The sequence below is a fragment of the Otolemur garnettii genome, unplaced genomic scaffold, assembly GCF_000181295.1.
Source record: "Otolemur garnettii isolate 467f Iridium unplaced genomic scaffold, OtoGar3 scaffold00101, whole genome shotgun sequence".
NCBI classification, from domain to species: domain Eukaryota; kingdom Metazoa; phylum Chordata; class Mammalia; order Primates; family Galagidae; genus Otolemur; species Otolemur garnettii.
In genome coordinates this window covers 7,456,464-7,467,621 of record NW_003852496.1, presented here as the reverse complement: position 1 = coordinate 7,467,621, position 11,158 = coordinate 7,456,464, and the positions used below count along the sequence as shown (strand labels likewise).

The 11,158-nt window shown below is 41.2% G+C and overlaps 1 protein-coding gene across 1 annotated transcript in view; it reads left to right on the top strand.

Annotated features, from left to right (window-relative positions):
• The window catches only part of ATG7 (autophagy related 7), a 222,420-nt gene that overhangs the window by 106,071 nt on the left and 105,191 nt on the right, over positions 1-11,158 (top strand). The window contains exon 17 of the mRNA XM_023516977.1: positions 5,585-5,707. Coding sequence (XP_023372745.1) covers positions 5,585-5,707 — 123 coding nt within the window. The remainder of the gene's footprint in view (positions 1-5,584; positions 5,708-11,158) is intronic.

Below are 11,158 nucleotides of genomic sequence, written 5' to 3'. Positions count from 1 at the left end.
CTTGAGGCTCCATCTCAAAAAAAAAAAAAACAAAAAACAAACCTTGCTGTTGCTTTATCAACTACGTTTATGTAATATGCCCAATCTTGTCATTTCAACAGTGTTCATAGCATCTTTACCCGGAATAGATTTCATCTCAAGAAACCATTTTTTTTTTTTTTTTTTTTTTTTTGCTCTGTATAAGAAGTAACTTCTCATCCGTTGAAGTTTGATCACGAGATTGCAGCAATCTGATTATATCTTCAGGCTCCACTTCTAATTCTCGTTCTCTTGCTGTTTCTACCACATCTGCCCTTAGTTCCTCTTGAACCCTTCCGTGTCATCCAGGGGTGTAATCAACGTCTTCCAAACTCTTGCCATTGTTGATACTTTGACCTCTTCCCAGGAATCACAAAAGTTCTTAAATCATCTAGAATGCCTTTCCAGAAGTTTTTAGTTTTCTTTCCCCAGATCCATCAGTCCTTACTACCTATGGCATCTATAGCCTTATGAAATGTATTTATTAAATAGTAAGACTTAAAAGTTGCAATTATTCCTGACTTAGGAACTGCAGAATGGATGCTGGGTTAGCAGGCATGAAAGCAACATTCATTTCCTTGTACATCTCCATCAGAATCTTGGATGGCTAGGTGCGTTGTCAACGAACAGTAATGTTTTGAAAGGAATCTTTGTTTTTGAGCAGTAGTTCTCAACAGTAAGCCAATAATTTTCAGTAAACCATGCTGTAAACAGGCGTACTATCATCCAGTCCTTGTTGTTTCATTTATAAAGCACAGACAGAGTAGATTTAGCATTTTTAAGGACCCTGGGATTTTTGGAATGGTAAATCAGTATTGGCTTCAACTGTAAATCCCCAGCCTCAGTAGCCCTTAACAAGAGAGTTAAGCCTGTTTTTTTAAGATTTTAAGCCAGTTACTGACTTCTCTCTAGCTATGAAAGTCCTAGGTGGGATCTTTTTCCAATTAGGAGGCTGTTTTTGCTACAGTGAAAATCTCTTATTTACTGTGGCCCCTTTCATCAGTGATCTTAGCTAGATCTTCTGCATGGGCACTTGCTGCTTCACCTTGCACATTTATGTTGCAGAGATGGCTTCTCTCCTTAACCTGATGAGCCAACCTCTGCTAGCATCAGACTTTTCTTCTGCAGCTTCCTCACCCCTCTCAGCCTTCGTGGAACTGAAGAGAGTTAGGCCTTTGCACTGGGTCAGGCTTTGGCTTAAGGGAATGTTGTGGATGGTTTGATCTTCTATCCAGACCACTGAAACTTTCTTTATATCAGAGATAAGCCTGTTCTGCTTTCTTAGCACTCATGTGTTCACTGGAGTAGCACTTGCAGTTTTCTTCAAGAACTTTTCCTTTGCATTCACACTTTGGTTAACTGTTTGGCCCTAGAGACCTAGCTTCGGGCTTGGCATCTGTAGCTCAAGCTCCGAGGGCACCAGCCACATACACCGGAACTGGTGGGTTTGAATCCAGCCCCAGCCCACCAAACAACAGTGACAACTGCAGCAAAAAAATAGCTGGGTGTTGTGGCAGGCGCCTGCAGTCCCAGCTACTTGGGAGGCTAAGGCAAGAGAATCGCTTAAGCCCAGGAGTTGGAGGTTGCTGTGAGCTGTAACGGCACTCTACAGCTTGAGACTCTGTCTCGAGAAAAAAAAAAGGAGGCCTAGCTTCCAGCCTATCTCAGTTTCGACACGCCTTCCTCACTAAACTTAATAATAGTTTCTATCTTTTTATTTCACTTGGAACACTTAGAGGCCATTGTAGGGTTATTAACTATCCTAATTTCAATATTGTTACCTAAGGAGATAGAGAGAGACGGGGAGATGACTGGCTGGTAGAACAGTCAGAACACATACATATTTATCTAAGCTTGCTGTCTTACGTAGGTGTCGTCTGTAGAACCTAACGAACGAAAAATAGTGACAGCAGGTCGGGCGTGGTAGCTCATGCCTATAATCCTAGCACTCCGGGAAGTCGATTTGGGTGGATTGTCTGAGCTCATAAATTTTAAAACCGCCTGAGCAAAAGCAAGACCCTGTCTCTACTAAAAATAGAAAAACTGAGGCAGGAGGATCACTTGAGCCCAAGAGTTTGAGATTACTGTGAGCTATGACGGCACAGACTCTACCCGGGGTAGCAGCTTAGACTGTCTCAAAAAAATAAAAGGATAAAATAAAATAGTGACAGCAAAAATAAAATAATAATGAAAAGGTTTGAAATACTGCAAGAATTACCGAAATGTGACACAGAGACACAAAGTGAGCGCGTGCTGTTCATGGCTAGCCTTGCTCAACTCAGGGTCGCCACAGACCTTCAACTTGTTCCATGTGCAAAGTGTAGGAGAGTGAGACTCGGTTAAGCACTGTGTACCTGTACTGAGCTTAGGGGTTTTCTCAGAAAGAAGTGATCACTAAACATAGTAGTTATCATTTAGTTTCCATGTACAGTTTTCCTAAGATAACATTTCTGTTTGTACGGAATCTCATTATTACCAAGGGATTTGGTTATTTGTCATATGCCTTATTACCTGGGCATCGATTTGTCAAACTGATTTCCTGTGACTGATCGGCCTAGACTTTGTATGGGCCTGGGAGCATAATGAGCCCTGCTGGGCTCTCCAGGACTCCCAGGTTCTCTGACCCTCCCAGCCAGATCCCATTCTCAGGCCCTTCGTTGGTGCTCACTAGCCCTTCGGCTTCTTTGACTTTATTTTTTATCCTTATCCTGCCAGGCTCCAAGCTTAGATGAGTCCTTGATGGCCTTTCTCCCCAAAGTGAGCAGGAGCTTGACAGCTTCCCTTCTCCCCCCCACCCCCGACCCCCGTCAGCCCTGCCTCCCCACCGTCACGTTCCTCACGCCCCATAGCTCAGCACTTCCCCTTTTCTAGCCCTTGAGGATCATGTGCTTACTGTCCTGTTACTAGAGCTCCTGCTCCCCTAATTTTTTAGTGCAAAAGCTTTGCCCTCCTTCCCTCCACACTTCCTGTCCCCCCTTTTCTAGCCCCAGCTTCTTTATCAGTGCTTTGGAGTTCTTCTGCCTTTCCTGAGCCCTTTCTCCAGCACTGGGGAAAAAAAGATTTAAGTATCATTTAAATAAGTAACACTAACACATGTACATGGTTTTAAAATTTCAAGTAGTATAGAAGAATTTACAGAGGCAACTACTTAATGCTAGTTTGTGTGTGTGTATGTATTCTTCCAGAAATGTTATATGCATAAACAAATATATTCTCATCTGTAATTCCCTCCTTTCCTCTCTGTTTCTTTTTCTTTTTTTTTTTTTTTTTTTTTGAGACAGAGTCTCACTATGTCACCCAGCCTAGAGCACTGTGATATCATAGCTCACAGTAGCCTCAAACTCTTGGGCTCAAGAGATTCTCTTGTCTCAGCCTCCTGAGTAGCTGGGACTACAGGTGCTTGCCACCATGCCTGGCTGGTTTTTCTATTTTTAGTAGAGACAGGATCTTGCTCTTGCTCAGGCTGGTCTCAAACTTCTGAGCTCAAGTTTGAGTTCCTCACCTCCACCTCCAAGAGTATTAGGATTATAGATGTAAGCCGCTATGCCTGGCCTCTCTCCATTTTTAAAAACATAAATGCTATACACGTAGTCTGGATATCACTGTTTTAGTATATTGCTTTGTCTTGGAAGTCAGTTCATATCAGCACGATAGACCCAACTCATTCTTTTAATAGATACAGAAAATACAATTGACTGTAAAAATAGCACAGTTGAATTGGCCGCCTGTTGAAGGGTATGCTTTGCAGCCTTTTGTTGCTGGGAGCAGTGCTTCAGCGAGTATCTGTGAACATCGGTCTTGGTACCCAGGCACAACTGTATCTGGGGGCAGTGCTTCAGCGAGTATCTGTGAACATCGGTCTTGGTACCCAGGCACAACTGTATCTGGGGGCAGTGCTTCAGCGAGTGTCTGTAGAACATGGGTCTTGGTACCCAGGCACAACTGTATCTGGGAGCAGCGCTTCAGCGAGTATCTGTGAACATTGGTCTTGGTACCCAGGCAAACTGTATCTGTATGGAATGTCTTAGAAGGGGAATTGCTGGATTGTCCTTTTATTACTGCCCCTCCAGTCCATTTATTCTTGTGTTATTGATTTTTTATAGATATTTGTCTTAAATGTCTGCCACCTTTTAAAAACATTGATCTCTTTATGTTTTTCTTGAAAGTTCTGGGAGAACATTCAAGGCATTCTGGTTCCCTGTTTGCTTTCTACAGCTATGTACGGTTTCTGCAGTCCCTGCATTCCTGAATGTGATAATCAGTGTTCGCATCTAAGGACTCCTTACTGTCCTCGTGGTGTTCCCTCGTCGGGACTACTGGCCTTTTATCTTCTAATGTTTCTGTTAAAAGATAATATACATACAAAAAAGTGCTTTCCAGAAAAGTACACCAATCTTAGTTAAATGTTCAACTTGATGAACTCTCAAAAAGTATTTCTTCTGTAGCCAACACTCAGATAAACAAAGAATACTAGCACCCTCGACTGTCCGTTGGGCCCCTTAGAGTACTGCTCTCTCCGTAAGTAACTGCTGACTTGACTTCTAACACCGCAGATGGGTTCTGCCTGTTTTCTTTTCACTTTATACAAGTGTGGTTATACAGTACATACTGCTTCTCCCTTCTTTTGTGAACACGTTGTTTGATGAATGTAGTTCTCATTACTGTGTAGCATGAATATACAGTATTGTCGATGGACACTTCTGTGGGTTTTTTTTTTGAACCATGAACAGTGCTGCTATGGGCACTTTTGTGTCATCTGATGCATGTATGTGCACATTTTTGTTGGGTGTATATATCTGGGAGTAGAGTTGCTGGATCATAGGGCATATAAGTGATAAATTCCTAAAGTGACCGTTTTGCACTTCCAGGAAGGTCCTAGTTCTTTGGCATCTTTGCCAGCAGTTTATATTCTCTGCCTTCTTCATTTGAGCCTTTTTGGTAGATATGAAATAGTATTTTCATTCTGGTTTTAGTTTTCATTTCTCTGACCACCTGTGACACTGAGCACATTTCCGTGTTTATGGGCTCTTTGGATGTGCTCTTTTGTGAAGTGCCTATTGAAATTTATTTTCCATTTTAGAATTATTTTTAAAAATACATGTGGCTCACTAGTAGTCACATTTGTGACAGAATCCTTTCGTCCCTCCGTTTCTTTATCCTTTTGGATTTTTTCTTGGTTCTCACTTTCTGTTTCTTTTCTAACAAAAGCAAACTTCTATACCAGTTGTACCAGTACCCAAACCCAGGTCTTCAGAATTTGCAGTGAATTTGCATGAAATAAGTTTATTTTATTTAGGCGTTTTCACAAAATACATGTATTTTATTTGCGGGAAATAATGACATCTGAACTGAAAGATATTCTTTCTATGAAGGAAAAAGATAAATACAAAGCCTTCCCAGTTTTTGCCTAGCAGATTGCGTTTTCTTCAGATTGTATTGTCTCCATATTTAATTCTCATTTTAGTTTCATTTTTGAAAAGTACTTATTAATAAATAGAAGCAGAAGTCTTTTAATACACAATTCCAAATCTGCAACCTCCTTTTTAAAAATATAAATATTTTACAGGTTCTTGATCAATACGAACGAGACGGATTTAATTTCCTAGCCAAGGTGTTTAATTCTTCACATTCCTTCTTAGAAGACTTGACCGGTCTGACATTGCTGCATCAAGAGACCCAAGCTGCTGAGGTAAGAACAAAACAAACTTTTTCTACTGAGGACTGATACATTCAAAGCCTGTTTGATATTCAGCATTATGGAAAAGGAAGAAAGCAATTAATTGACTTTTTTTTACTTAGAGCACATATAGCTAAAATGTCTGCTAATATTAGAGAACAAAGAACATTCAGCAATTGCTGGATGCTGATGTGTATAGGTTGCTGTCCTATAGGTGCCTAATGCACAAAATTATTGATAAAGGAATTGGCTATGATTGCCAAGTACCTCTTGTCCTTACTGAAGATCTGCGTGTGTGTATGGCCTTTGGAGAATTGGCTTTAATGTTCATATAAAAAAAAAGGTCAGTGAAGACATTGAACTTGACCATGTTCTTAAGAAAGAACAGATTAGGCTTGGCACCTGTAGCTCAGTGAATAGTGCACTGGCCACATACACCAAAGCTGGTGGGTTTGAGCCCAGCCCAGGTCTGCTAAACAACGACAACCGCAACCAAAAAATAGCTGGGCATTGTGGCGGGCACCTGTAGTCCCAGGTACTTGGGAGACTGAGGCAAGAGAATTGCTTAAGCCCAAGAGTTTGAGGTTGCTGTGAGCTGTGACGCCACAGCACTCTACCAAGGGCAACACAGTAAGACTCTGGTCTCAAAAAAAAAAAAAAAATGGAAAGAAAGAACAGATTGGACTCTTGGCTGTGTTTTTCAGAAGGAACGTGCCTCGCTTGTATTTTACATTCTGATCAGACTTCTTAGGCCCCTGAACTCCAGCATGAAATGGCTTCCCCAGTCACAACTGAGAGGGTTATTCCTGCTCAGCTAGAGTATCCTGCAGATCTTAATTTCTTGGGTCATTGCATCTTTTTTTTAAAGACTGAGTTTTAAAAGTAGATTATCATTTTGTTTTTTCAAATGCTTACTGTTCTTAGAAATGAATATGCCGTGTATGGTAGTAGAGCTATTCAAGTCACTTGGCAAAATGTACGATTCCTCAAAATGGATGAGTGAGATTTAAATGAGATCAATTCAACAGCTTTCTCTTAGTTACCTGATTGAAGGTGCAGGTTGGAGAAACATGGCCTACATTGTATCTCTCTAGGCTACATAAGGAAAACGGGGGCTGCCTGTGTTCTGCAGGGTGGCACACCTGCAAACTTGCCTCTATCTTATTCACTGATTAACCTCCACTTCTTTCCACCCTTGGGTTGTATGGCCTTACCACTGGGGTGGTCTCATGTAGCTGGTGAATAGATGGCCTGGCCCAATATGGACCAGCCAGTGATAAAAGGGCTGCTATTTGGAAGGGAAGCGCTAACATGGAGTATAGGAAAGCCATGTGGAAATATTAGAGTCAAACTCCCTGGATCGTTGAGACAGTGGGGGGTGAGCTTTTCAGGCACATGAAGGAGGCAAGATAGGGCATCTCTACTTCCAGACTTAGAACTGAAGCCAGTTCTTTAACTTGCTCTCATGTTCTATGGGCAGAATGAATTTTCCACGTACAGCCAATAGTTAGAACCACTGGGAATCTCTTATCTTCATTTTCAGGAGATGAATGACATCTCTGCAGAACTCTGAGATATTTTGAGATTCCCCCACCCCCAGAATTTTGGTTGAGTTCCCAAGCAGGGTTCAGAGCACTATTTTGATTGCCTGTCATACTGTCTGGTGAGCAGCATTGTATTCCCTGATGGTCTGGGATAGTAACTTACAGATCCTCGCAACCGTGCAGTCATTTGATGAGATGGCTTGGGGGAGCTGAGCTACCTAGCTGGAATAACTTATGTTGGCCAGAAGAATTATAGCTTGAAATTAACCCCATATTTCATTCTTTAGAACAGAACAGATGCTAGGATAATGGGTAGATTCCTGGATTTAACCTGGTATTATTTTGCATCTTAGTTGGCCAAATATTAATAGCTGTTCTAAATAGATGGTAGGGCAAAAGAGAATATGGTTTCACCCATAAGTCTGAGGTTTTTTTAAGTTTTTCTCCATTAAATTATGTTTAGGGTTTTGGGATCATAAGGCACACATCAAATTTTCAATTAGAAGTGGTAAACTAGCTGGCCTATGAGCCAGCTATGGCTTGCAGGTGCACTGTTTTTGGCCTGTCCTATGTGTTAAATTTTGAAGAAAGCCAACATTTAAAATCATGAGTTTTACATAAAAGTCTGAATTTTCTCATTTCCAACTTCTTTAAAAAATTAGATCCGGCAATTCCAGACCTGCATTCCTTAATCATGATGGTTAACTAGAGCTGAGAAGCAAATTTCATAGCTAAGTAGTGCACTCGATACAAAATTTAAAGGTATGAAAATATTCTGTGAGAAGGAAATCTTCCTTCTGCACCTGCCTGTCCCTGAGCTCCCACAATTCCCTTCCTGGAGACAAACCCTGCTGTGCATTTCTTGCCCAGAGGTGGCATTCTCCGTCTAAGTATACTCTTCAGTTAATGACCCTTATAGATATTTGCGTCTGTAACCTCTGTCTCAGAATAGGATTATTATATTCTTCTTACCTCTAAACAGGACTGTGTTTTAAGATAAGGTCTAAAATGCAATACTCTCTAGAGGACCTTGTAGGAACAGAATTTATCCTGCCTACATCATTTTGTGTTGCTTTGAATAATTGTGTGTGTGTGTGTGTGTGTGTAAGCAGAATATATATATATTAAAAAACATACACATTTGTATGAAGGTGGTGTTTGATTTATGTACTGACCCCCAATGCATTTAAAGATGTTCAGAATTAAAAATAGAAAATTTTGCATTCTATGTAGAAAAGTTTATTTATTTTAGCAATATATATATATTACATTTATATAATATGCTGATTTCTTATTTTTGGGTTAACTGTTTTCATCAATCAACATTGTAACTACAAAATAGTCAACTAGATAATTAAATGACAGAATCATTATATATCTTGTTTATAAAATATGTATTTAAAAATTTACTGAACATATTTTGAAAATTTAATACCAAACACTACATTGCACCTGAATCCAGAAGTTGATGAGATACCAACTCTCATGGGCTCCTCATCTAGTGTGAGAAGCTGAAATGTAAATAAGATGTAAATAGTGCATGCTTACATGACCAAAAATGTTTTAGTCATTTATAAAGTGCCGAGAGGCAATTTACTTCTGCCAGGAGAATAGAGATTTCAAGGAACAGAACAAGTATTTTAGTTAGTTTTAAAGGACAAATAGGGTACTTTTAAAAATAAAAGTTGTGGCTGATCACAGCGGCTCACACTGTAATCTCGGCACTTTGGAAGACTGAGGCTGAAGGATCTGTTGAGGCTGGATGTTTAAGACCAGCCTGGGCAACATACTGAGACGCTTATCTCTATAAAAAGTTAGAAAAACAAAAACTTAGCTGGGAGTGGTAACATACTTCTCTAGTCCTAACCACTCCGAAGGCTGAGGCAGGTAGATAGCTTGAGCCCAGGGGTTCGAGATTGCAGTAAGCTATGATCACACCACTGCACTCCAGCCTGGGCAGCAAAGTAAGAACTGCTTCCCCCTCACCCCTCAAAAATAAAATAAACCCACAAAGTTGTATTTTGGCAGAGGAAGAGTAGGGAAAAACTCTTCTTCCCTAGGAAGAAGGGCAAGAGGCCTAGGGCATTCTAAACTGAATCAATGTCGCCAAGGCCAAGAATCTTTAGTGTGTTATTCAAAATCTGGTGGTCTGATGTTACTGGAACCTGAGTTACCTGAAATGAAGATAATGTTTTTTGGCTCGGCACCTGTGGCTCAAGCGGCTAAGGCACCAGCCACATACACCTAAGGTGGCGAGTTCAAATCCCCAGCCCGGGCCGCCAAACAACAATGATGGCTGCAACCAAAAAAGAGCCGGGCGTTGTGGCGGGCGCCTGTAGTCCCAGCGACTTGGGAGGCGGAGGCAGGAGACTCGCTTGAGCCCAGGAGTTGGAGGTTGTTGTGAGCGTGTTGCCATGGCACTCTACCCAGGGGGATAGCTTGAGGCTCCGTCTCAAAAAAAAAAAGAAGAAGATAATGTTTTTCAAACAACACTTTATTGAGTTAGAGTTTACATGCCATAAAACACACCCTTTTAAAGTGTACAATTTAGGCTCGGAGCCTGTGGCTCAAGTGGCTAAGGCGCCAGCCACATACACCTAAGGTGGCGGGTTTGAATCCAGCCTGGGCCCGCCAAACAATGATGGCTGCAACCAAAAAAGAGCCGGGCGTTGTGGCGGGCGCCTGTAGTCCCAGCGACTTGGGAGGCGGAGGCAGGAGACTCGCTTGAGCCCAGGAGTTGGAGGTTGCTGTGAGCAGTGATGTCACAGCACTCTACCCAAGGGGACAGCTTGAGGCTCTGTCTCAAAAAAAATAAATAAATAAAGTGTACAGTTTAATCATTGTTAGTATTTTCAGAGTTGTCCAACCATTACCACTCTGTAAGTTAAGAACATTTGCATGGCCCCTAAAACAAACTCTTTACCTATTAAGTGGTACCCTCCTCCTTTTGTCCTCTGGCTACCACTAATGTACTGTCTGTATGGGTTTACCTATTCTGGATGCATCACATAAATGGAATAATATACTATATGATCTCTATTGGTATCTCTATGACGTTCTTAAGATTCATCCATGTTGTAGCAATCTACATAGTTCTTCTTTATTTAAAGAAAAAAGTTTTGATGCCAGCAAAATTTTTCATATTATTTAGCACTTGTGGTCTGTCTCCCCTAAATATAGACCTTTTATGAAGGAGGAGGAAAAGCCAGTACCACTGGGGACTATAAATTCCTTCTTACTCATAGAATGAGCACATAATCATGGAGTAGAAGATATGTCCAAGATAGAATCCCCCGGAGTTAGTGGGATTGATGAATGCCACCATCATTATTGTTGGGGATTCATTGAGGGTTCAAGAAACCAGGTTACACTGACTGCATTTGTTAGGTAAAGACCCTCTTACAATTGTGTCTTGCCCTGAAAAAGTGTGTCACACACCAAGACCCCACTGCTTCCCTCCTTCCCTCCTGCTCTTCCTTTCCTGCACCCCTCCCTCTTCTTTTTTCTCTGTGCTTTCCCCTTCTCCCACCCCCACCATGTCATTAATTGTCCTCATATGAAAATTGAGTGCATAGGATTCATACTTCTCCATTCTTGTAATGCTTTACAAGGAATAAATGTGTTCCACTTCCGTCAGGTTAATACGAATACTACAAAGTCTCCATTTTTTTACTGGCTGAATAGTATTCCATGGTGTCCATATACCACAGCTTGTTAATCCATTCCTGGGTTGGTGGGCATTTAGGCTGTTCCAACATTTTGGTGATTGTAAATTGAGCCGCAATAAACAGTCTTTATCGCAAGTGTCCTTATGATAAAAGGATTTTTTTCCTTCTGGGTAGATGCCCAGTAATGGGATTGCAGGATCAAACCCCCTTAAGTTCTTTGAGGGGTCTCCATATTTCCTTCCAAAAAGGTC